This window comes from Harpia harpyja, chromosome 6, assembly GCF_026419915.1.
Source record: "Harpia harpyja isolate bHarHar1 chromosome 6, bHarHar1 primary haplotype, whole genome shotgun sequence".
Classification (NCBI taxonomy): Eukaryota; Metazoa; Chordata; class Aves; order Accipitriformes; family Accipitridae; genus Harpia; species Harpia harpyja.
In genome coordinates, this window is record NC_068945.1 from 16,967,550 (window position 1) to 16,992,042 (window position 24,493).

The 24,493-nt window shown below is 38.3% G+C and overlaps 1 protein-coding gene across 15 annotated transcripts in view; it reads right to left on the bottom strand.

Moving 5' to 3' along the window:
• ERC1 (ELKS/RAB6-interacting/CAST family member 1) overlaps positions 1-24,493 on the bottom strand; it is a 317,835-nt gene that overhangs the window by 54,990 nt on the left and 238,352 nt on the right. For all 15 annotated transcript variants that reach the window (XM_052789054.1, XM_052789061.1, XM_052789067.1 and 12 more), the window contains one exon: positions 4,877-5,021. In XM_052789054.1, coding sequence (XP_052645014.1) covers positions 4,877-5,021 — 145 coding nt within the window. The remainder of the gene's footprint in view (positions 1-4,876; positions 5,022-24,493) is intronic.

The window sequence follows — 24,493 nt, forward strand, 5'->3', positions numbered from 1 at the left end:
AGTATTTGTCATTAACAATCTGTGTGATAGAAGAAAATAAATTTTTTATGAAATATGTGGAGAAAGCTTAAACTTAAGCCGGGTGGTTCTGTGAGCATGCTAAATTATAGGATCAAAACTCGACATGTTCTTAAAAGACTGAGGAACTGATCTGAAGATTACTTTTATTTAGGAAAAGGCAGCATAATAAAAATGTATCCAGTATTAATCTAACCTGGAGTCACACCACTTAAAATGAAAATTTTGAGATCCCGTCATCGATAACACTGAATCAAGCTAGTTCCTGGTAACGTTTGCTACAGTATATTTAAAAGAATTGGGAATAATTATGAAACATTATATAATTATACAAGTGAATACAGCGATTCACAAACAATTCAATTGAATAATACTCCAAGCTCTGAGAAAACAGACACTGATACAGTTCAGAGCCTCCTAAAAATTTCACCACTATTACTTAACATTTATAGCACAGTAGTGCCTAGAGATGTTGGTCAAGTCAGGCCCCCACTGTGCTAGACACTGTACAAACACAGAAAATGACAATCTTTGCTCCAAACAGCTCCTAGTAGAAAACCCCAAGCGTTTAAGACTCAAAGCCCACAGACAGGAAAACCTCAGCCCATTCAGATATGCCTTCCCTTTACAACTCAACGCTGCAGAGTAGCACTTCACCCTGTTACAATAAATGTACCCCAATGGTTAAAACTTAGCTTGACAAGGAAAGGAATAAATGGCAAACAGGCTACTTTCTAAGAGATGAGAGGTGTATGTGCTGCCACAAACCAGGCCAAAGCTCCTTGGGTCTCCGTCAGTTCCAGCGTGACACACATCGTGGGGGCTTCTGCATGGCGTATAAGCCAAGCACGCTGGCTGGTGCTCGCCACGCTACATCTGGACTGTGTTAGACAACCTTCAGCTCTGTTCTCTTGCATCAGCCCCGGCCCCCTCTGGTGAAGCAGCCTCCCAACCACTGCTTCTCCATGAACTACTCACGGAGACAAAGTACTCCAGGAGGGAGTAAATTGGGACCACATTAGCTTGGTGACCCTCACCCTGCAATTGGCCTGCCTTTCCGATGGTAGAGGAAATCCCTCATACAAACTGACAACCAATATGAAACAGGCAGCTCCATTTACTGGAAAGCCTGGTCAATGCCGAGTGCCTCATTAGGAAATTGTCTCTATATTGAGGCACATTCCTGCAATTCAGAGCCTAGAAACTCTAAATTAAAACAACATTGATGCCATATCCTCTTTCTGAAATGCCTCTCTTCATCCAAACTTTAATACACATAGTTAAAGAAATTAAAGAACCAAAATGTCTTTGGCAGGACTCCTTCCTCTCTTTCACAGTAATACCCTTCCTGCGCGAGCGACCAGGAACGGGGCAGTGTTGGGAAGGGAGAAAGGAGAGTTAAAGCAAGGAATAACCACATAGTCCTCCAGAATCTGTATAACCTTTCCTTGACGAATCTATGTGTCTTCACCAATATTTTGAAATAAATAAAAATAATCCAAAATTGCAGGGCTGAAGAAGTTGGAATTTTTTAAGTAGCAAATTGAGGCTTATCAGTAGAATGAGTTCTTGTTTTGGGAGAGAGTTGTATCTTTCTACACTCTGAGAAAGGCCAATTAACAGTAAGTCAGTCTGCTAACAGTGGTTGCTATTGTAGCAACTCAATGATAACCAGCACGAACAATGAAAAGGCATAATCTGAATCTTATCATACACGCTTGGATCCATTCACACTCACTATTGCAGTGTAGTCAGAAAACTGCTTTCCTAAAGTGTTACCTCTGTCAGAGACTCCTTCCAGTTCACAGTGAGATTCAGCAATCAGGCCTATGGTACCTACCACAGCATGCATAACTTCACACAAACCACCCCCTCCTGATATTGCTCAGCATTTCTATTTGCATCCTACGTACATGGAAACATCATGTTTAGTCACTGTGCATGCCAACCAACTGAAAGAGCTGCTTTCCCACCACAAAGTCTAAGCATTTCCTAGAAATGGGATGGACTGAAATACCAAATACTTATCATGGAGCAAACCAGTTCTGAAACAAAGTTAAAGGCAGAAGGAAGGAATTACTGAGGTCAGGATCCCAGCTCTGAATCTGAAGGGTTGAATAAACTTTTTAGGCTCCAGAACTACTTTTCAAAGTCTTCCAGAAGATCTCGATTAACTGGCATCCCTTGCTTTTCTTGAACAGCTGTGTTCAATACATCTGCAAGTCTGAAAGATGTTTCATTCACAATTTCTACTGTAAATTTAGGAATTACAGCTAAACTTTTCAGAAGTTCCTGAAATGGTCCTATGGAGCTGGCAAACACAGATGGACCCTTGTTTCAAGATGTAGAAAAGGGTCCATGCAGACAAAGCTTAAATTGATGAAGCAGCACAGTTGTTTTGTTGGTAAATATGAGGCTAGTGACCTGTAAAAGCTGAAGAGGACCACAAGGGCCAAATACACAGATTATTTGCAAAGCATGTGGAAAAATGAGATTCCCTTTGACTATATAAGTAATGAGGATCCCGTAAAATCTCATAGCCTTCTCTTCTGACCCATCTCCTATTTCTGGAGCTGTCAAAGTTAGTATGATTTGAATTGATGCAGAAAAATTACACACCGAAACTCTTGGTACTGAAAAAAATAAATGTGATTTCAGATCCCCTGCAACTTACAGAGGTGGTGAGTATTACTGCCCCATGATAAGTAACTTTGAGGAACTTTTCTTTCAATGTGTTGAAAGCTGCACACAAAAAAGGATAAAAGATGATACATCCTTAAGATGTAGGATAGATTTTAAGGAGGATGTGTCAAATCTCTATTAGGTCAAATAAATATTTCTCAGGTATGGTTTAAATATAGTTTAGATTGTTTATATATAAACATATATTCTACCTTGGGGATTGGGGATGCACTGGAGAATACCTTGCAGCCCCATTACCTGTGATTTTATACTTATACTACTTACATATAGCTTGTATTTATACTACTCATAGCATAGATGTGTTGAGGAGATTACTTTCTGCTTTCTTCATTTTTTTTTTAAGATGACAATTTTAAACAACTATGAGTCTTTACAGCTGATGGCAGTTTTGGAATTTTGGAACCAGAAACTTCAAAGGCATTTGGATATTCCAATGAATTTTTTGAAAAAGGACTATTGCTCCAACATCAGCTCAGAATTGGTCTCACTTCATAGCAAGAACAATTTCAAATTAATCTCCTTTGCAATTGTATTTTATCTGCGAAATTAAGTATTCCACACCTATACAGAAAAGCACCTAGAATGGGCATCCTTAAGGGAAATGGCCATGTCTTTTTAGAAACAGTATATGATATTGTAAGACTTATCAGCACTGAAAAATAATGATATTAACTACAACAATGTTAAAAAAATCACCTAACTGAAACCTAAGTCATTACAGATAATCAAAACCTTAATACATAAATCAAATATACACAAATTTTCAGCAGGAAAAAACCCACCACAAAACACTAAAGATCATTCCATCTACCCAGAAGAGATAATCAGAAGGAAATGGAAGGGCAAGGGCTAGAATTTAAACTTAGGACAACAAGAACTGACAATAAAGTTCCAATTTCTCATGGAATGAGTGGTAATGTATATTAAGGCTGCTAACACCTACAAGACAATTACATGAAGAAAAGAAATACTTTACATGCTGTGACCACTTCTGAATCCTGTTCTAGTAGGAGGTCATCTGGCTGACAACAGAAAGTAATTACAACTGTTGCTTGAAAGTAAACAATACAAGACTGTAAACTATACTTCTTGCTTGTTTTGAAGCTGGTATAACAAAACTACTGTTCTTAAATTAAACCTTAAATAATTGTTATCTTAAAAATACATGGCCAATAATCTACTTGTGTTTCCTAAGGAAGAAGCAGAGAAATCCCTTGTCAGAAAGCAGACCTGGTTTTGTCTTACTGTCTTTGACAGCAACAGAAATCATCTGGTTGACAGATGAAATGTTGCACATAAAACTTTATGAAGATGGAAACGGTGGCACTGAAGAAGTTGATTCTGGATTGGCAGCAGCATATGTGCTATTACAGGGAATGTGGCAAGGGAATAACTCAGAAAAACCCACCAGAAGTGCTGAAGTGAAAAATCTACATGTATTTTTCAGATCCTAAATCTCTTATTGCCAGGGATGTCTTTTGCTTCCTCTGTGTTTTATTAGCAATGTATTTTTCACATTGCATTCAATACTGAAACACAATATTAAATGCTTGAATAGAAACACACTTTTTCTGATTGTTATGCCAACAGCAAAAGATCTTGGAAATGGGAGAGGCCGGAAATAGGAAAGGACCAATCACCTCACAAGTATGAGACCTCCCAAATTGCACTCTAGTAGCTGGCATTCCCATATGGTGCTCTTGTCGCAGATTAGAAATCACAGTAGAGACTGTATGGTGTAACACATTCATATTTGAGCTTTACAGCAAGGAGAATTTTCTTCCATGTATGCTTCTTCCCTGACAAAGCAAATACAGACCACCAAGAGAAGTATCACTACATTTCCCTGACGCTGTGGTTATTTGTGCCTGTAGAAGATAATAACCAATGTCCTTTTCATTCACAGTTTCCTATACATTCTATCACATGTTCGCTTCTCAGGCAGTGACACAAAGAAACTTACCTCAACACTGAGACTTCTTTTTTCCCCACCATGTTTTACAGGCTTCATGACTGGTAGCTAGTTTGAAATCGTTATTTATGTACTTTCTATCCCAACATATGACAGAATTATACATTATTAGTTCCATAAATCAAGATAATAATCTCACATCAGATTATTAATCAGTTTCTTTCCTAGCTCTCCTCTACTCACCTGCTGCTTAAGCTGTTGCACAAGACGGTCTTTCTCTCGTTTCAGTGCAGCCACTTCATCTTGGGTCTTCTTCTTAGAGGATGAAAGTTCTAGCAGAGCAATATTGGCATCTTTTTCACTAATGGCAGCAAGGAGGGCTTCTTGTCTGAAAAAAACATATAAATACATTATTATCCTGCAAAACTTAGAGGAAGCCTGTATAAAGAGTTGAACATACCATAAATGCTGTAGCAGCGTGCAACTCTGAAGAGAAGCAATAAATAAGTTTGTCATGGTTATATGTCCATTGGTAGAGCAGAAAGTCAAGACCCACCTGCCTCCCCCTAAATGACTGTGCTGATACCAAATTGTTCCTTATAGGATAAGAAAAATACATAATCATATGTTGTTATTCTGCACTCAGCTTCTTAGTTTTTAATGACTACCATTTATTATTACTTTGGCTGAACATTTTCATTCTTTATAATGTTCTAAACATTTCCAGAACAGATTTTGAGAATACACAAATACTGGACTAATTATAAGACTTCTGTGTTAAATTATATTAGGTTATACTGCCTATTCACACAGCTATTTTAGAAGGAAGGTGGCATGTGACAAGTTTATTGAAATCACTTGAACAATACAGCGTATTCCCAGAAGGAAATGAAGACACAGACACTTTCGTGCTACATGACAGATGTTGAAATAGATGCCTTCAAGGGTGCTTGAGCTATTCTTTGACTTTTCTTGTGAGTAACCAACATAATGAGCTTGTTGGATGCATGTCCTGGGTAATTAAGACAAAGGTAGGCCTGCCCTCATCACAAACCCTTTACAGCCTCACAGAAATGGTGTAAGCAAGAATATTCTGTAGCAAGATCTTGAGGCTCAAGCACTGTAGTAACTAGATATAGAAACAGAACCTTGCCATACTCTTTCCCAATACCAAAAAACCTCTTACAAATAGAGTTCAGAAACATTTTATAGATACTGGGAAGAGAGGAGACAAAGACAACAGCCCTGATCATAAAACAGCAGTTCTCAAATGAACTCAAAGGATCACTCTATGTTAGGGAAAACAACTATTTCTGTCCTTTGACCTTAATTCTCACCTTTAGCTGGTGTGGTCAAATCAGGATGTGCAACAGGACATAAAAGAAAACTTTGGCCTTATTGCCCAATAGGGTGGCTTGTCCCACCTCTCATCACCTCACAAAGAAGGAATAAAATGAGGTCCTAAGCATTTGTGGTGGTGTGAAAGATGGCATCATGCAGGAGTGATGATGAAAAACAAGCTCTGAATACTACAGATTTCCTACCCACCTTTCATCTAAAAATTCAGTTGCAACTGCAGTTAAATAAAGTAGTAAAAATTCCAAATCCCAAATAATCCAAATTTCTACCTGCTCTAGCTTATAAAGATTATTAATATTGCTAATTTCAGAGAATGATTTTTTAAAAATAATCAAATGTGTTAAAACTATTCTGCTAATCATGTCAATAGCAATTATTTTGCTAATAACATTGCCGTAATGCTTAGTCTTTTATTAAAGATGTAAGAGAGTTTATAGAAGCTTAGTATAAACTATTAAGATTTCCTTTAATTATACTATTATATCTTTCTGTTTGTTGTCAAGAACTTTTTTAAAAAAAGACCCAGCACAATCTGGTGACTTAGGATCACACTGGCAAAGTGTTGAGGGTAGCAGTGACACTAAATCTGCTTTCTCTAATTCACCTGTTACCACTCCTTGAGCAGACTTTACTTGTAGTAAAATAGCTTTCTCTTTTTCTTCCTGTATCTTCTTTCTAAACAACTTAACTTAATCTTAGTTAGGAATTTGTAATTGTGGCTAAAACAAAAATACTTGCTCCAAAAAGTATTCATTGAGCTCCATGTGAATGAACACGACTGAGAAAATTTGAGAAGAACAGGAAAAATGGACAATGCTTTAATTTAATATTGATGTTTCAAACATATGTATCCAACATACTGGATTTTTAAACGGAAGGCTTGAAAAGGGAAAGGACTGGTACTACTGGAGTACCAAAATTTTTACCTGTTAAAATGCTGAAAACTTTACAAATTTTATGACCTTGGTGAGCATGAAAAGATGTATTTAATATTGTAATGTTTCTGAGGACAGAGAGTGAAATAGCTTCATCAGTTACTTCAGTGCTTAGATCAAGGGTGCAGGGAGATGCACACCTAAATATGTAGGATGTAATCAGATAGCTTGCATTGGCTGCAGCTCAGCTGGACAAAGAACTTACTGTCCTGGATACTTAGTAATCCCTTCTCCAATCTGTAAGAACAACTGTGTTTTTATTTGCTTCTTGACTTTGCTCTAAAAAGTCTCAATAATACTGTTTTGCCCCTTAAAAAAAAACCCTCAATGCATTATTTTAATAGAATGGGACCAGGAAGCGACTACACGTGCAGTCCTGCTGACAGATCTGAGAAGACGGTAGTTGTATGGGTGAGACCACATTTAAAAAGCTCTTGTTATTTTTTACAGGTGGAAAAAACCCCATACTGCTCTCACTTGAAAGGTGAGACATTTTGCCAAGACAATGGGTGAAAATTGACTCGATGAGAAAGCTCATGAATGCTTTCAGATGAGAGATAGCTGGGATGGAAGAACAACTTCTTCTTACACATTACGGGTTTAGGTGAGAAGGGGGTGACTGATATATGACCTGGCTTCCTTCTGATCCCAGTCAGTGACAGAACTCTTAGAAATACTTATGCCAGTGAAAGCTTAAGACCTCTATTGCTGCACAGCAGAAGAAACTGGAGCATAAAAACCCCACTGCTAAGATGTGATCTCTGCTCATCCCCTCAGTCACTCCAACGATTGCCAGAGTTTTGCTGAAGCTACCCATATACAGAAGTTTGCTATTATCAGGATCTCAACTGAAGCCATATATCCTGTATCAAAAAATGTGAAAGAACTATATATTTCAAGAGGAAAACATGTGTTTCAACAGACAAAATTGTTCACTATCTGACAGCAGAATGGACTTACACAATGGACTTTCCGTGGGGGGAATTTATGTCTGGATTTATACAGGTGTTTCTCGTACACGCTAAGAGACTACGCTTGCTCTAAGTGGACTACCAGCACACCAAAAATCTGACAGATCCAGTTTAGAGAGTACTTGGATCCTGCCTAGATCATATCTAGAAAAACTAGCGCCTTAAATTATTCCTTGTCTTTCAAGACATGATACCACAAAGTTAGGCAATTTTTTTAGACACTTTAGGATAACCAAAAGATACTCTAAATACATTTATGCTATGAAGAAATACAAATATTCTGATGACTTAATGGAGGCAAAGAGTAGAAGAAAGGAAAAGGTGCACATCAGATTCCCTGTTGTGGTGTCAAGATTGTAGCTGTGGGAACAACCGATAATGGGTGCATTATTATTGCCACTTCTTTTCTGTTACTTTTGCTTTATGGAAAAGTATTCCATTTTGGATGTCTGCCTGAAACATGAAAAATATCAATAGAGTGAAGTGACAGAATATGATCCATGACCTCTGCTTTTTTCTAGCTATTGGTATCCTGGGAAAGACAGGCTGGCTTGGAGCTCTGGTAATTTTCACTTTCTTTAGAGTAATCTGTTTTGATTCTAAAGAAACACTTACTCTTTTAATAGTAAACCCACAATCCTTGCTAATGATTCAGGACCAGAGCCAAGAATATCTCTGTAACAGTATCTATATAGCCATTACACTGGTATGGAAATTGGAGGTGCCTCAAATAGCACATAAAGCATACCTTCTGCAATCAAATCCTTTGTTGCCCATCTCTACTTCTTAAGTGAAAACTCCAGGACCAGGACAACAAGATATGGATAGCAGTCCATTACTTATTTTTTGCTGAATACTCTTTGCTACCACACCTTAGAAAAAAACATCCTACTGGCCAAAAACTTCAGTGCTACATCATGTGTGAGACAGGTGCTGGCCAAGAAGTGGGGTGAAAGGCATTGCGGCTTTCTGACTGTTTTCTGGAACTGAAACAAGATGAAGTTTGAACCAAAGTAAGAAAAGATGTGATACATGCATTGTAGCTGCATTTTTGAATTCTGCAAGCTAAACGTGTACTGTTTCATATGGGAGAAGTGCAGGTGTCACTGTCGGCTCTGCTGAAAGGAGACATGTCTGTGAAGGTGCACTGCTGTTTTCAACAGAGCTTGGAATTGCTAAAATGATTCTAAAAGACCAGAAAAAGCAAATATCACCAAGCAAAAGACAAGGTTTGTGACTGAAGAGCACTACAAAACTGACTTCTTTCCCTTCTTGAGAGCTGTTATCCCCAGGGAGACCAGAAGAACATACTGTAAGACAGACAGGGGAGGTGGCAAGGAGAAAATGGGCTGCTGTGTGAATGGTGCTAGTAGCACATGAAAAAACCTATCTGTCAGGAGTGCTGCCGTCAGTCATAGAAGCTCAGCTTTAGTTTAGGTAACATCAGTGGTACAGGCTTAGCTTCTTCAGCAAACTGCGTGTCTTCAGTTCACAACATCAGAGGTCCTGAAATGTTCTAGTACGCAGGCGAAGTATGTAATTGCTGCACAACTCAAGATGGTTGATTTTTTAAAATGCTAGCTAATACCAGAGTCACTACATAAACATAGCTCACTTAAGTTAGTTCAGGTATTTCAGATAGTGGTATTAGTGTAGCTACAGAATAGTAATATGGCAGTAAGCTGCCTCTGGAGTACTTCTGATTGACGCACAGTCTCCATTCTGTTTGCAGTTCAGCTGGGACTGAGAATTCTTATAGCTGATGCCAAGGACATAGTGATAATGAATGACTCCAACTCCAAGATACTGATGGATCCAGAGGACTGAAATGTCTTATGGAAGGCAGCAATGACTGCAGAGCTGAGAAACCACTGAAAATTGTCATGACTGAATTCTTCTGATGCCAAATATTGTAAGCCCTTGAAGCATTCCTGATGAGGTTGTCCTGTTGAATTTACTGGCCATCCTAATACTTTTGTGAAAACACAACAAAGAATAGTGTGCAAAGGCACATCTCATTCAGACCTTGAATGGAAATGTTTGATTTTGAGAAGATAGCTGGGCAAGATGCCAACAGTTTAAATTGCAGCTTGGTTTTCAGTACAGGCCTTGAATCGAGGCAAAGCTTGAAGAACATCCCTCAACCACAGAAACAGTCGTCTTTTTGAATGAAAGCTTAAAAATCAGAACAATGTACTATTATACTACTACATACTACTAATACTACAAGCTGTAGAAATAAAAGGCATCCAGCAAAGCAGTATTTTCTAAATCTTTCTGTAGCAGAGAAGAAAGGCCTTAAAAAATTGTACGGCATTTAACTTCAGAGGCTGAACAATATTTTTCTTAGAGACTACTTCAGCTGCAGTGACTTTAGTAAAAATGGCAGGTGCTAGCATCTCATACACATGCTTATAGAGGCCCTAGAAAAAGACATACACAGCGTAGATGAGATTTCTTGTATAGGCTTCGGTGAGGATAAATAAGTGATTTGGTAGTTTGAGTGACCAAGTATTTGAATGAACCTAGAAAATAAGGAACTACAGCTCATACAGATTCAGCTTCCCAGTCCCATTAGCACTAAATCACCCTAGGGTCCAGCGTAGTCAAAACGGTAACACGTCTCCCTGGACCACTGTAGACACCAGTCTTATTTCATTTCTCTTTTTCCTCTTTGGTGAACCACAGCATATTTTTGCAAATGGGGACATGAGACTTTCTAACTACTCAGAAACCTTCAGCACTGGAGGACTAATATGCTGTATTCCTGGATAATAAGCTGTAGCAGGATAAGTCCAATAAGTAGTAATAAAAAAGGTTCATCCACAACACTAAAAATGTTTTAACTACCAGAGTAGCCAAGCTTGTCCTCTGGCTTACAAATACTAATAGAATCAAGATGTCTTTAAATGGTTCTCTACAGGACTTGGTTTCAGGAGACTTTGTAATTCCTTCACAGCTTCTTCCTAGTAAAGGAGAGGAATCCTTTCGGTAAAACATAACAGAAAGTGAATTTAAAAAGCAGTTTCGTACTTTGCAGCATAGTTCTCAGGGTCATAACGCTGGAATATTTATCAGCTGTATAATTAGAAATAATAACAAGCTGCAAACAGTGCTGAATTAATGATGTTTTAAAACATAACAACTATTCATATTCATTAATACGTCTACATATGTCAGAAAGAACACAAATTCCACATAGAAATGTTATAGATTGTTCGATGTAATTTCATTTCAATTATGAGATTTCTGAAAGTGTGAATGAGATAATATAAAAGCAATATTGAGATCAGCAGCACCTCTGATTTTAATGTCACTGAGGAACTGGGATAATTCCATCACGCCTAGTTTCATTACAGGGATCATATCTGTTTTCCTTCCAACTGGCATTAAACCACAACACTTACGGGTCTGACAAATTTGCAGAGCTCAGGTAGTTACAAGCTCATAGCAATCCAGTCAGTTCCTTCAACAGAGACTGTTGCTCTTCCATGAGGGATGACTGACCTGCCAGAGTTTTCAACCTGGCATATTAAGATAAAGTGTAATTATGGCTGTTATGCCTTTAAAACACAAGGCTTCAAATGGGAAAGGTTCTGCTGTTTCATAAACTGTTTACTCACTCCAGTGGTAAGGGCATCAGTCGCCACAGAAGGAAAGAGCTGCTGCCTGTGCAGTACTTGCTTCAGTTATCTGATTTTTGTCCACTGCATTTACTCAAAGCCTACAGAAAGTGCTGATCAAGCTTTTAATGCTTTTCTGTCACAGGGATTTGTAAGACTTACCATGGCAAATCATCATTACAGAACTGTATTACTTGCATATGAATTTAAAAAACCCCTCCCATGAAGTGACAACAACATAAAGAACCAGTAGACAAAGAGATTCATATAAAGTATTGCAGTATTATGAGAGCTAGACAGACACTTAGGCGACAGCTTAGAACATAAAGGTGTTAGGACACAGTATGTAGTAATTTTATGGGTTTGGTAGAATGACACTGTTTGGGTGGGTCACATTTCATAAACTCTTAAAAAGTAATTAGTAATACAATACACCAAACAGCTGATCCAATAGGACAGTTCTCCTGGTGCTAACGTCACCCTTTTCATCATAAACCGGATCAACGCATCTACATTGGTAGTTCCAAACTCAACATTTTTTCCTGCTTTTTTTTGCTGGTTATAGAACATCTTCCAAAAATTAAGAAACTTTGACTGCTCTGAACCATGTGAAAAGTAAATTCCAGTTTCACACCCTGAGAGCCTGGCAATTAACAGCCACCATCCTGGCAGTGTGGTTACTGAACCTGCAGTACCTCGCAGGGAGGAGGCAGTCCTCGCAGAGCTCTGGGTATCAGAATTTAGTTCTTAAAAGTAATCTTGAAAAATACTGGCAGTCATACCAGAGAACACCATTTCAAAATGCTAACAGACCAGTACCTTACTTAATACACCAGTTGCCAAATTCTGCACCAGCTACACTTTCTGCAGTATTTAAGATACAGCTATATGAAAAGCACAAAGTATCCCAAAGTGAGCAAAACATTTATCCAAGAGAAACAGTAGCAACCTCTTGCTGCAAGAAGGTGGGAAAAAAATGTAACTTGGCAATATGTGCTACCTGCTTTTTTAATTACATGTGGGAATCATCAAACCTCAGGCTGCAAATTTCCCAAACACAGCCTCACACCCTCAGTCTAAAGGGATAATACCACTCCTTCCATTCCTGTACTTGTTTCCTGCATCAGCAAGTTACCTTTGCCTTGTCTGGATGGCACGTCAGCAGTCTTTCTCACCCCTGATCTACACCCTCACAGCTACCAAAAAAGGAATTGCAAATTTAAGCAAACCAAGTGAGAAGAAAATAAAAAGTTGCTTGTCATCAGCAAATTGAAGCCTCTTGAATTTACACCTTTTTACTGTTCTTTTCAATGTCATTACATACAAGTGACCACAACTGGAAAACAAGAAATAAAAATATAAATTGTTTGTGAAAAGAGTGGTGTGGTCACAAAAGAGATGCCCCTTTAATTTTCCACTGTATGAATGGTGTGATAATAAACAATGTTAATTTTAGACACAAGAATCATTACCATTTCTGCTGTCCTTGTTTAAAAAAAAAAAAAAAAAGGATACCGATAACATATTTAGACTTTCCTATACACATTTCCTCTAACATCCTAAATTCCTAAATGTCTAGAACCACAGAAGCATCATTCTTTACTAGGATTGATAAGCAATGCTTTTCAAAGTCCTTTCCCTGAACATATTTGATATAGTCACAAGTAATCCTATAAATATTTTATATTACCTTTCCCATCAATATTTTAGCCCTTCTTTTACTTAAGCTTTCCATCTTTTACCACTTTGGCACTTGAGGCAAAGATTTGCAGTTCCTAGTCCTGCTTGTGTCTGAGCTCTGAGCACTCAGAATTGCAGTACAGCTCTAGACTGTGTCTGCCAGCATGTCCAGAAAAAAATCTAACGCTTTTGGAGAGGGACATTCCAACCCACTACTAATTTCCTGAGCTATTTTTATTGATTAATTCCTCCAGTGAAAAAGTGGCTGTTGCACACCACAGCTGTTAAACTGATAGTACATGAGCCTTACCTACTTGCCTGTGAAGAGTGGGAGTTCTTGAAGATGGCACATTTTAGAAGGAACTTTCTATCCTGGCACTTGATGTTATGGGAGATTTGTCCCTATAAAGGGTAGTATTTTTTTTAACACAGCTACCCTTGTTTTACCAGCCTTCAGTGCAGAAGCTGGATGAGAGACAGAAGTACTCACAAGGCTCTAGAGTTCCACAGAGCTGGCTTTTCTGAGAAGGAAGTCCTGAAACTTGTGCTGTCTTTCTTCATCTGCAGTTTAACAGCAGTGCAAATAGAGCACAAACTTAAGGTGTAATTTTCATCCAGGCAATACAGGCCACCAGAATACATCCACCAGAATTTAAAAAATGACCTTATAAGAAAAGCAGCTCTAGTTTCATCTCGTGTGACACAGTCAAGTACAGGTTGAGCTTTAGTTTAGCATGTGGTTTCACAATCGGCTTAAGCTGACACAAGACAGGGCTCTTGCTGGAAGAGATGGTTCTGCCCTCCCATTTTCAGGTTCCTGCCCCCTCCCTGGTGTCAGCACCAGTGACTGTGTATCCCTGCAGCCTGGCAATCCAGTTAAAACCTAGCCCAGAATAAACAGGAGGAACCTATATCTGACCACAGGTTCCTTATCCCTAGAGGAACTGCAGCTCTTCAAGATGCTGTGACAGTGTCAAACCCTTAGTTGCCAAAGCCAGCGCTGCCAAAACATCAGAATGGAAAGTGAATCATGGAATTCACATTGATATAACCCTTCAAACAACCACAATTACTAAAGTGAACATAACTTCTTTAATTATGTCTTTGTGAACCAGACCCCAGGTGAAAGATGGTAGAAAGAAATTTCAGCTATATCAGTCAAACAATGATAGCAATACTGCAGTCTTAGCGTGGTTTCTGATCATGTGAAAAACCCAAGTCATGAATTATAACATAGCTGTTTTAAGAAAACTATCCAACCTTTAGACTCAAATCAAGTAGTTCTGGTTAGTATAATGCATCTCACTTCTTTCTGCATCTGTCTTGTTTCCATGCTTGACATACTCATTCTGATAGGTCATCATACCTTCCTTTCTTTATATTTTATCTGTCTGCTCACTGGAAACCAAGGCAAAGGAATTAATTTGATTTTGGGACCATATGCATACTGTCACTAGTCCTAGCCATGTCCTCAGTGCATTGCGGTTCCACTTTTTTTCCTGATCTTTTTATATCTGTGGCTATAGAATGTTTTATTATTTGCTTTGATTCCCTTTGGAAGGTCTAATTCAGCATGAATTTTCATAATTCTCACTTTATTCCTGTAATTTCTGCCTCCCAGAAACATCTCTCTCTCAACCGATTTTTAAGGCGGCTGCTGCTAATTTCCTTTTGGATGCAGATACACAGCCAGTTAGGTTTGTAACTCTTCCTTATACTTTTTCCTCTTTGTTTGGGATGCAAAGATGTCGTAGTTTTGGACTATTGATTTAAATACATTCCCTGCTTCCTCTACACTCAAATCTCTGAGTCCTTCTGTCCAATTTACTTGCTACCTAATATTTTTAATTTTTCAGTTTACTAGTTTGAAATTGAAAACTTTACTTGTTTAGCATAGTTTTTTAATTTAAATATAAGTGTACTCAATTCATGGTCACTACAGTTGGTTTTGGTGATGATTTTTTCTCTAGTATCAACACTTATTACAATCCTGAAGTCTTAAATCAACATTACTTCTTGGTGATCTAGTAAATATTGAGTTAAGAAGTCCAGCAGTTTCTCTGATTTGTATCCAATAAATAGATGTCTCCGATAAAAACGCATTTCTCCATTGTTATTTACATCTACCACAACTCTACACCTAAAAGCCATAGCAGGCTACCATCCACTCTCTTTGTATAATTCCTTTTATGGTCCTTAGGTTATTTTGACTCAAAGTAATGCTATTTCATTCATGCTATCACTCTTCTATTTCCTCAGAATCTCCAGTATCATTAATATACGCCACCTGTACTTTCATTACCAGCTTTCCTGAACAACTTGTACCCACATTCCAGCTGTGACTATTATTCTATTTCCCATTAATTGCCATTATCCCTGTGACATCTGGTTTCACATTACGTACCAGATGTGTAGAGCTACTTAATTTTGTTGTTCTCTTACAAACATCTCAATTTTCCTCTGTGTTTCAACAAATTTTCTTGCTGGAGTTACAGATTGCTTTCATTATTTACTGTCTATCTGACTACCAACCTGGATGTGTCTCACCGAACTCCCTCCTCCCTCTTCTCTGAGGATTCTTTTCTACAATAGTCCAATCCTCTCTTCCAGCACCACCTTGTCTGGTTTCTAAAAAGGTATATTTCCTCTAATGTCAGACACAGTATATTGGACTGCTTACATTAACTCTGCAAAGGATGTCTTAGTGTTTGGCGTTAGCAACAGCAGCAGTGCTAATGCTGACATCTGTTCCATCCTCACCTTAATGCTTACTACGTGGATTTCAGTCTTTTCTGGTTGCTGCTGCTGCCCAGGAGATGGATTGAAAAGGGAGCACAAGAAACATCAAATGTCTGGATAAGGCCAGGAATAGCAGCATCAGGGGAAAAAGAGGATAGAAGAAGCAATTTCATTCAGCACTGAGGCATCACTTTGCCTCCTGCTCCTTGTATATTCAATGACCACTGCTTAAGCAGTGCCAAAAAAGTGTTTCTAAGCAAACAGAAGTTGTTGAAAGGGTGGAGGACAGGAATGGAGCAGGTGCCAGGGACTATGGATAAAATTTGGATATATGTAGTTCCATTATTGCAGTAGAAGGGGCCTGCCTGAGAGGTTTCATTTCATTTCCTTTTTCAGATCTGGGTCTGAAATTAGGTGCAGCTTCTTGCAGTCTCTTAGTGCAGAAGATTTGTTTGAATTGGCACTACAGTATGTTCTGATGAGCTCTGAAGATAAACAACTTTCCAGGTGCTTAAAGCAACTGGTATTCCACAGTAAGTAGGGAGCATCCTACCATTTTCTTTTCTGTTTTTATCTCTATCCAGTCCCTGTTCTTCTGGGAAGAATGAGAAGAAACTGGAGCTGCATGCTGTAAAAACAGTTTAGGAGACTGAGCATGCATACTCTGCTCTAGAACAAGCACTGTTAAGCCTGATCTAAACCGTGGAAACAGACCCTTGACAACCCTTCATCATCAGATCCCTGCTAAACATAATGATACATTCTGTTATGCAAAGTCTTTTTGCATGTACAAATTTAAAGAGTTTTCATAAACAAACTAATGAAGCTCAACAGTCTCAAATTAAGTTGTTATTGTCTATGTTTTGTAATGAGACACAAGTACATGAAACTTAAGCAATGTGTTGAAAGTGAGAGAGCAAGTAATTAATATGTGAGGGAATTGGAAAAACCTCATTTTAGCAAATTCCAGGTACCAACACCTTTTCCATTGAACGAATTTGAAGCTGTGTTTTTCCTGTAGTTTAAATGAAACTCCCATGAAAAGTGCCCTCATTGAGGAAACATTATCACATGTAAATTTACAGATATAACTCCAGTATCTTAGAAAAAGTAAAAAACTCCAATTTCAAGGATATGAAATAGAAGAAACAAATGTAAAGCAGCTTGTATCACACAGAGATACTGGCTCTCACGAAAACCTATCTACACTATAGACAAATGGAAGTTCCCATACCTTCTTGTAGGTAACCTCTTGCTTGTTTTGATATATTTGCCCTTTAATTTGTTGTACCATTGCTAAGAAGTATAATTTGGCATCTACTTAGGTACTGAGACTTGTGGCAAGATTAATTTCTTGCTAAATTTCAAGATGTTTAAATTTTATCTACTTTATGGAAAAATTGTGCATATTTTCCAAGGCTGACTTCAGGATGAGAAGGTCAAGGCAGAAATTCAAGTGTGTTGCAAAGAAGAGTATGGCTTTACGGGTTACAGCTTCTTCATTCTAACAGTATTATTTACAAACTATCAGAAGAAAAATGGCTCTTTCTGTCAGTTCCATATAATGTCTAAACTATTTAAAATTATTAGATTAAACCAGACAAATTCATGGCAAGAATATACAGTGGAGATTTACACTGAATTGTATGGAGATTCACAGGGGACAGGGGCAGAAAATAACTGCGAGGCAGGGTGAACAGGAATGAATTGGGCAACTTTTAATCCTGAAACTATCCTTAAAAAATAAGTATTTTGCACAACATCAACAAAAATTCCAAGCATTTTCTGAAGTGTATGGACCAATGAATTTACAGGAAAATATAAGGATGCTTCATGCAGAATAAATCTTTTATAAACTGAGATGGGAAGACCACCAACAAAGAAAAGTGTTAGATTTTAAAAACTAACATCTGCTAACTGCAAAACACGTAAACAAACATAGTCAATTGAAATAGAAACATGGCTTAGTGGAGCTAAGGATCTCTTTATGCCTGTCACTTGTGGTTTGACCAAAAGCACATCATTTAACTACCTCTGTAAATGCAAATACTACTATTTACTTAAGAGAAGAATTGTACAAGTACATCTGGTAACATCTGGAAAACAGTGACATCCTGAGCTGAAAACAGTCGGTCTCCTTTTTTTATTTATTGTCAGCTTAAAGGAAAAAGGGGATTACCAAAATCTTGCGCACTTCTAGCTGCCTGATTTTTGCTAAGGGTACCACGATTGCACTGAGATTTTTCACTCCTTCACACAAGAAACTCAAGGAGCTACAGGGCCACAAAGCTATGAAGGAAACACCTGAGAAGCAAGAGGATTCCCCTACCACCAAATCCCCAACAGACACACACAGCAGAGAGCTCTTGGGCAAGACAAGCTAAACTGCCAGCTCTGCGCAAACCTGCATTTATGGATTTATGGCAGCCTCCCAGTTACAGGCCCATCTGGGTTGGCGGGGGGGGAGGCTGGGAAGACCATGCGCCGGTTGCATTTTTGCCATTCCTGCTGCGGTATGGCGTGAATAAATCACAGGGCTGAGGTCAGAGCAGCCAGCCCATAAAGTGATTCATGGGCCCAGCAGTACATTCCCCCAGGACTATGTACTTTATTACAGTAAACCTCAGAACAAGATACAATTTCCTGTCTCAAGGAGCAGCCTTTAAATCAGGACACCTGGACAGCCCTGAACCACTTACAGAAACAATAGGTCTCAGCCCCACCGCTGCCTCTCCTTGCTGGCCTGCACTGCCCGAGGCCTGCTGCGTTTAATGCTAAATACCACCTTTAGAAACTGCCTCCTGCAACAGATTACTGTGGTGACAAGACCGTGGAGTCAATGTACTGATATAATCCTATTCTTCAGCCATAGCTCCCCACCCAAGAAATAAATATTCTCCATCTGTTATCTTTCATTCCATTTTAGCTTTTAGGTCTCTTCCGCACTGTGAAAATTTGTTAAGGCAACAAAGGAATTGAAAGGTAACTCATTGGTTTCTCTGTTTGCGAGCAGATCCTTCACCAAGAGGTTTTTTTTTTTTCCAAGCTGAAGAACCTGCCATGCAATTTAGGTTGTAATATGGATGTTCCCACTGTGATCAAAGACTGTGATCTGAGTTTTGGGTTTGGCATCTGGAAAGAAACTAAGGTGGTGACAGAGATGACAGTATTGTTCGACTCCTGACAACTCTCACTCTCAGCTAAGAGTAAGGTTGCTCTTACGCCACAGGTTACATTTTCAGGAGAAAGAACAACCGAAAACTCGTTTTAAGCCACGAAACAAAGCAGTTGGTATTTTCTGCTCTAAATATTCTGGGGAACCTTATCTCTAAACTCTTAAATCACATAAACCTTCTGGGCTGTAGAGGAGCAACCTGCCATGACTGCACTTCTGCTGTTCTCCTTGAAAGCAACAGGACACTCTTCAAATAGAGGCTTCCCATGTTCACACAAAATGGTACAGAAGAAAAACTTGCTTTGCCTCCTTCAGATCCATAATGGATCACTGGAATGAGTTTCACTCAGGTATATTTTTTCAGTATGCATCATTCAACAATGAGGAGAATGAATAAGAAAAGAGAAGGAAGCTTCCCTTCGAGCATTTATTGACAAAAGGCAAGACTTTCCCATGGCTTTGCCGACATTCTGTACAATCACCCTGCAAATAGTGGAAGAGATCCTGATTATTTTCACTCTTCAAAGTTCTTTCAAATCTTAAAACTATAGACATAACAAAGTAACATGTCCCTGGGAAGCTATTTCATGAAAAACATAGCTAGGGAATAAGAAGCTTACATATACTGAGACACACCTGAAAGACTTTCAGAGGGCAAGGATGTAAGAGAAAGTCATAGAGGAGGGGAAGTTTGGGGGAAATTTAGGGGAGAATTCATCAAACACTGAAAGCCAAGAATACTATTGAACTTGTCAAAGTGAAAAAAAAAAATCTAGATAAGGAAAGAGGAAAAGAGAAGGATTGATAAAACAGATGTAAGTAATGCTAAACACATCAGATTGTCCAAGACTGAACCCTCCTGAAGCTATTTGTTTCACAATTACTTTTCCTACAAGCAAAAACAGTTGTGTGGAAAACTACTTTCACCTGCTTATTTTATTTTGTTTTATCCTACTTAAAGGATCTCCTTCACTTTGGTGGATTGTTTCAGAGCTTACAGTAAACAGAATCAAGGCTTATTCATTGATTTTATCCTGTACAGAACAAATACTTACATCGTATCCAGTTGCTCCCATTGAAGCCAATAACTTACTCTGGGGGGGGTAGGAAAAGGATATCCACTTGTGACTGAAAGCCATGAGGAACTGGCTCATATCCTTGTGAGTTTGTCCTGGTGGTTAATAATTTTCACTGTCAGAAAGTCATACGTCTTTCTAATCCTAACTTTTCTGTCCTCAGTTTCTGGATAATGATCCATGTTTTGACTGTCTCTCCTGGAATAAACAGTGTTTTAATATCACTATTATTTCATTTTCTAGATATTAGAACTATACAGAGTATTGTGAAAACTGTATCAACTATACTATAAAATAGAAGTGAAATCCTCATTCTATTCGTACTCATTAATCCTACTTTTATGTAGTGGAAGTCCTTCTGCTGCCAATGTCACACTGCTTTTTTCCATAACATCGCTAGAACTTTTCCAAGTGATTCTTTCAAAACAGTGTACAGTAGGCTCCATATTGTTCTAATTTATATGCCTAACGTTCAGATGCACTTTGTGTAAATGAGTTCACATTAAGAAGCAATTTAAATTGCCCTACATGTCTGTTCTCAGCACTAGGTAACACTATGCCATTTTCTTTATCACCTGCAGGTTCCATTGACTGTCATTTTACACTTACTTCCAGCTCACTGATAAAATTATTATCAGCATCAAGCCTAGTACCAAAATCTATGAAGCTCAAATATAAATACCACTGTTCAGTTTTAATTGTAATTGGTAAATGCCAACAGATAATGCTCACTTTAAGCATATTGTCTATACAGCGTTAATACATAATGTTGGGAATTGGTTGTTTACAGAAGTCTAATTATATTTAATGCAAAAAGTTATTTCTATTAAACTAATTTTTTTTTAACCAAACTTTGGAGATAATCAAGGAATCATATCACATTTTTTTGACATTACACATCTTACACAAATCAAGTTGACTTGTATTAATTAAAAGCTTATTCTTTAATTCTTTACATTATCAGCTTATTCATTACTTTGCTCACAAATTGTAACAGTTAATCAATTCATAGCAAGTTATTCACCCTGCCTGCTCTTCTGCAACACTTCCAGAACTTTAGCATTTCCATAACTTCTAGAATATCACCAGAATTCCAATATTTATTAAACTTTCAAGGAGCCAAAATTCCCTTCAGCCAACTTCTCTTAGTGTTGTTAGATACCAGAAATCTTGGCGTGCCACCCCCAACACATGTGTAACATCTTCAGCAGTTTCTTATATTGAAAAGAAAGAGATATGGAATGCCACAGTACCCTTCTAAGAAGAGATGCAAAAACATTTCTGTTCAATTCCTGTGTGAGCCAAATCAATAATAAAGGATGTCACAAACCAGTAAAATAATATTTTAGGCATAGTGCAAATACCTCAAATGTCTTAATGAACTGAAGAAAAAAAAAGAATAGATCTTTCTTGACTTTGTTTTTCCAGTAATTCTAATTATGCTGGCTATTTTACTACCAACAGAAAACAGCAGATTTTTATAACTGAACGGGTTTTTAATAATTTGAATGCTAGCATTAAGAAAAAAGTGATCATTTCATCACCACAGCAAACACGGATGGTGTTCTCTCTGAAACCAAAGACAAAATTCCCATTGACTTCATATAGTAAGAGCTGTATTAAGGGACAGGATTCCCTGTGCCTTCTAAATGGCTTTAAATGTTCATTAACCATTCCTGAAAAACTTTCAGCATTCCATCTATCTATTTAAAAATACACCTAGAATCATACTTAATAAAACAACATTTTAAGGTTGCAAAGTGAAATTTGCAGAGGTTGAGAAATGTAATCATAACGCTATCTCCTTGTGGGGATGCTTTATGCTGTCTTAGTCTTTTATTAAATGAACACATGTAGGTTTGACCAAAGGACCTATATAACATTTCATCTTTAAAAGCTTATTTACGCATGACAGTAATACATTCAGGGACTATGGCAGGAAAGCACCTTAAGCTGCTTAGCAAAATCATCTTCAGACAAAATAGAAATTAGCACTGGCAGATTCCTAAGAATTTTTTAGCTAATCATTTGCAGCAAAGTGCTTAACTGTGACATACAGAATGGCTTCAAGGGTGGAGTGAAAAAGCAAGTTTTGATTTTTAGGTTTTATCTAGAATGTGTAATCCCCAATCCTATTTTCAAAACCTCTGACAGGTAATGTTTTATTATTAACATGATTTCAATGCAAAACAAAGTAGACAAGCAAAAGGAAATACAAGCTATTTCCCCCCCCGCCCCCGCCTTGCTTTTTTAGTTACTGGTTTGACAGGGACAAAGGGAAGATACTGGTAACTAAGTAGAATAAATGGTAGAAATGAGAACGATCTCCTCTGCCCTCTCCACTTGATGGCAATACTCTATATAATCTATTCAAATGTAATGATATCACGTCTGTGTCAATCAAGACATCCGTTTGTGGTGTTTAGACCTGAGAGCTCATTTGTGCAACAATAGCAAACATGCCAGAGATGCCATGAAAAGCCCACTAATGTGCCAAACTCTCTAGCTTTTCCAAGTAATTTTTTTAGGTTACAGCAAATACCAAGGGAACTTTTTTCCTCCCCTCCAGACGAGCATGTCCTATGAAAGCATTACCCATGGCGTAGCATGGTAACCAAAGTCTACCACAAGCCATAGCAAGGGGATTAACACTGCTAACTTTCATGTGGCTCCAGAGCCGTTGCTGCACTCCTCAGAGAGATCAGCGCCTTTTCGTCTGGCTGCAAAGGGAACAGTGTGTTCAGAGATGTATGAAAGCCCCTCTTCCCCGTCAAGACGCTGACAGAGGCCAGTGCATGTTCATAGCAGAGGTCACTCTGAGGGGAGGAAAGCAATAACAACCTGACTGGAACAGACACCTTCTTCACAGAAAAGTCAGTCATTTACGTTTTCAGTCTTGTACACCTCACTGCAAAAGATTTTGAAGTAGTTCATTTAAAAATAGAGCAGGGAGTCTGCTCTCGAAGCAGAAATAAAGTACACACACTAAATATAACCTATCCCAGCCTATAGAAAATACTAGTGAGAGTAATGGCCTCAAAGACTCTCTGGGAAAAAGAATGTTTTAGAACAAGAAGGCTATCACACTGTAACAGCTTTGCAACATTAAAGTTTATGGCAGTTTTTCGTTAATATGGCTAGTCAATATTATTTTGTTTAAATTAGCATTTTACCATTTTTTGATGTCTCGAGTTAGCTACCTAATTGTAGACATTTTCTCTTCCTTTTCCTCTAGTAGAGACTACTGAAAAGAGTGAAAGAATGCTACCCACAGGCGAAATTTTAGTTTCTGTTAAACCCTTTCAGAGCAAGGAGTTATGTAGGCATAAACCAAAGCAGCGGAAATAAAAAATGGCAGCTAGGAAGGTTCTCCAAGACAGACTTGAATAGGTAGCAGAGGACTGCATGACCTCAGACAGTGCATTGCTTCCTCTCAAAAAAAATGCAATTTATGACCAATAAGCAATTTAACCATGAGAAACAAGATCAGACAATTTGCCTCCCCAAAGGACACAGTCAAAAGCTGTGTTTATATTAATTGACATCCTCTCCTCAATTTTCCATGCAGTTGAATCACTCCAAGCCCGCATACATTCTGCAGAGTTCTCATAATCATGAAAAAACGAATTCAAATCCAACAACGTAAAATGAGCGTGTATGACACCCACCCACACATATATGGGACTTCAAACAAGCACATCTGAATAAGACAGTAACTCTCCCTAATTCTAAACAGCATTTTCTTAGAGAGTCTGAGAATTTTTTCAGATTCAGAACAGGTAAAGGAAGAACGTCCATGCTACTCAGTAATTTTGGGAGGGGAGGGTGTGGGTAGAGAAGAAGGGGGTTTTTCAGTGCAATTTGGTTACAAAGCTTGTTTGCACAGGGCTGTGCTGGCCTCATGGTGACTATTCGTAAGAGATCCCCAAAAGAGCTGTAAAGTCTGCCTATAGCCCAAGTGCTATAATTGCTGTCTGTCAAAACAGAGCTGTTTTCTTAGCAAACATTTCAGAATGCCCAATGCTAAGTTGATTAGTTTGGGATTTTCTGGGGAGGAGTATAAGGATGATGGCTGAGAGACAGAGTAAAACTGATGACTTGGGAGACAAAACTTTGATTTCATTAAAACGCTCCAGAGAGCGTTTAATTTCTCAGTTAAAGGAGAATTCCTGTCCTTGGAAGGGAAGAAAAGCAGGCAGTAGGAAGGAGTTATTACCAATAATGTCCAATTCCCACCGTAAGAAATATGAATCAGTTCAAGAACCAAACGGAGAGGTGTTATCAGTACAGAAACTGGCTCAG